General features: G+C 35.6%; 1 protein-coding gene across 3 annotated transcripts in view; it reads left to right on the top strand.

The window, feature by feature from the left end:
- LOC125041335 (protein lin-7 homolog C-like) overlaps positions 1 to 1596 on the top strand; it is a 13155-nt gene extending 11559 nt beyond the window's left edge. For all 3 annotated transcript variants that reach the window (XR_007116256.1, XR_007116257.1, XM_047636199.1), the window contains one exon: positions 563 to 1596. Coding sequence is in view for 1 of the 3 variants with exons in the window: in XM_047636199.1 (XP_047492155.1) it covers positions 563 to 582 (20 nt within the window). In the remaining 2 variants the exon portion in view is untranslated. The remainder of the gene's footprint in view (positions 1 to 562) is intronic.
- The last annotated feature ends 904 nt before the right edge of the window (positions 1597 to 2500 follow it).

Raw genomic sequence — 2500 nt, 5'->3', positions numbered from 1 at the left:
AAATTATTTATAAATCAGGAAGTATGAGTTATCCCATATGTAAATAATAATTACAGTAATTGTAATAAAAAAATTATAAACTCCATTTATATGATTCAAACTAAATGTATGCAAGTAAAGTTTTCCTTTAAAGAGAAATATACAAATGAAGGATGAATATATATGTTAAGGTCTTTTTACATTTCATTTGACTTTTTAAAAATTAATTAATTTATTTATTGAAGTTTTGTAGTTTCATAGTGTTCAGGCATTTCAACAGTTTATTTTACTTTTCACCCAAGGAGTCTATATATGGAACTTTTCCCTGAAAATTTTGGTGTGGGTATGTCATTGTGCATGTGGGTGGTAAGAAGGGGGAGAAAATTTTCCAATAAGATGGGACTTGGCAAATATTAGTGTGGATAGGTTTTTTAAATTATTGGATTAATTTTTATTGTTGTTTACAAATTAAAAATCTTTTATATATGTTGTTTGAGTTAGAGAGCAGGAGTTAAAGTGGATGTATTTGAAAGACCTTGCACGGCCTTTGTAGATTGTCTCACCTTGGCCCTTTCTGTTTCAGGTGGAGGACAGTGGAATTGAAGATGCCACAACAGGTTGCAGCTCCAGACCAAAGATGATCATTCTTTCCAATTTGTAATCTTTAGTCACGAACATTTTAAGCCGTATGTCTTGTGCATCCAGTACCCCCATACCAGCCACCCCCTACCCCTCTCAGCTGGGTTTCTTGTAATCCATTAACAGTCCCTTTAGTCTGTCCCCACGTAGAGAGAAGAAGATCCTTCTGTGTAATATTGATATCAAATCCTGTATCGTAAAAGCTTTCAGAATTAGACATTATAATGTAATCTTCTCCATCTTTTTAAGGATTGCGTATTTTCCAGTTTTGCCCCCCTCCCCCCCCTAGTTTCGGTTGTTTTAGGTATATTTGCCGTCTTGCTATACAGACTGACATTTGTATAGATTTGACTTTTTCAGAGAAAATTTTAACTTGATTATTCCAGAAATTAGTCGTAATTTGTCATTTAAAACTATAAATGTATGTTAATGTAGTAAAACATCATTGACTTTTTTCTGTTCAAGGGTTTGAGAAAACCAATGTTTCATGTGAATGAATGCATGAGTGTAAATTCCCATTGTTCTTAAAGGTAAGGGCAGCTACAAAAGTATATATGAGTGTATGCTTGTGTCTGGACAAATATTTTTCTCATTTTCTTTATACTTTTTTCATTTTCCTTGGCATGAATTGTTTGCTGTAGGTTTAACATATCATTTTTAAATAACCATATTTACATATAGAAACTGGATACTGACCAATCAAAATATGTACATGTGTCATATATAATACCACATAAGTAATGTTGGTTCAGTAATGGAGAACGGGATTGACACGTTAATTGTGTTCAGCTAGTCTTTAAAGAATATATTTCATGTATTTTGATTGCCAATCTTAGTTCATTATGCATTTTCATTTATTGCAGATAGATTGAACTCTTGTTCAAATTTCATTTTTCATGAATAAACCAAGATTTCTGATATGTATTGAAATAATATGAAATGGTATAGATGTATATCAAATATACTTATAACTATGAATATAGTTTTTTTTTTTCCTATGGTAATACAGCTGTATAAGAAAAGTGCTTATTTTATTTAGGGATGACCTAATGTTAGCAATTAATATTATTTGTATAATGTAATGTAAATATCACTTACTCAAAACCAACCCCTCAATCCCATGCCCATTGTGGCCATAGAGGGGGCTTAGGAGATGTAAACAAAGGCCCAATGCTCAGGATCACCTCTACCTTGGATTCGGCCCTTAATTCAACTAATTATGCAAGATCTTCTCTTTTCCAACTCCTTTCGACTATCCATTTCCTGAGTTTTGAGAGCCGTATTGAAAGGGAGAAAGGCTGACTTTGTGCTAGTCATGAATGGCCTTGAGGAGCCATGGGCACTCAGTCTCCTGTTTAGTTGTTTATCCCTTTCCCTGAGGGTGGACCATTTCTCTCCCTAATTTACGTCAGTCTTTTGTATCTTTATCAAATAGCTCCACTAATTTTAATTCCCCAGGTTCCTTGACCCCAGGTTCTTTGACCACGACTCTGAACACTATTACTACCCCTCAATGCCTACTGTCTGCAGTACTACTTCACTTAACACCAATCCCTCTTCCACAAGGCCCCGTCCTTCTACAAACCCCACCTCTGCAAATCTTTTGAATACTCTAGCCCAGCCAATTGTGGAAAAAATTTTATGATCCCCTCTACAACCCTTTACTCTGACAACACACTCCTCTTCCAGCAATACCTCCAAGAACAAGTAGGCAACCACCCCAATCGCTCCCACCCTTGCACACTTGCATCCAAATCACAAGCTAAAGCATTATCTACTCGGACGGCTTCACTGGCAATCCCATTCATGCCTCCCAACAAATACCTTAGTACTTGCACTGGAATTCTCTGCCTATGACAAGGATGGTCAAACTGGAGAAGAC

The sequence above is a fragment of the Penaeus chinensis genome, chromosome 30 (genome assembly GCF_019202785.1).
Source record: "Penaeus chinensis breed Huanghai No. 1 chromosome 30, ASM1920278v2, whole genome shotgun sequence".
NCBI lineage: Eukaryota > Metazoa > Arthropoda > Malacostraca > Decapoda > Penaeidae > Penaeus > Penaeus chinensis.
This window is presented reverse-complemented; position numbering and strand designations above follow the sequence as displayed.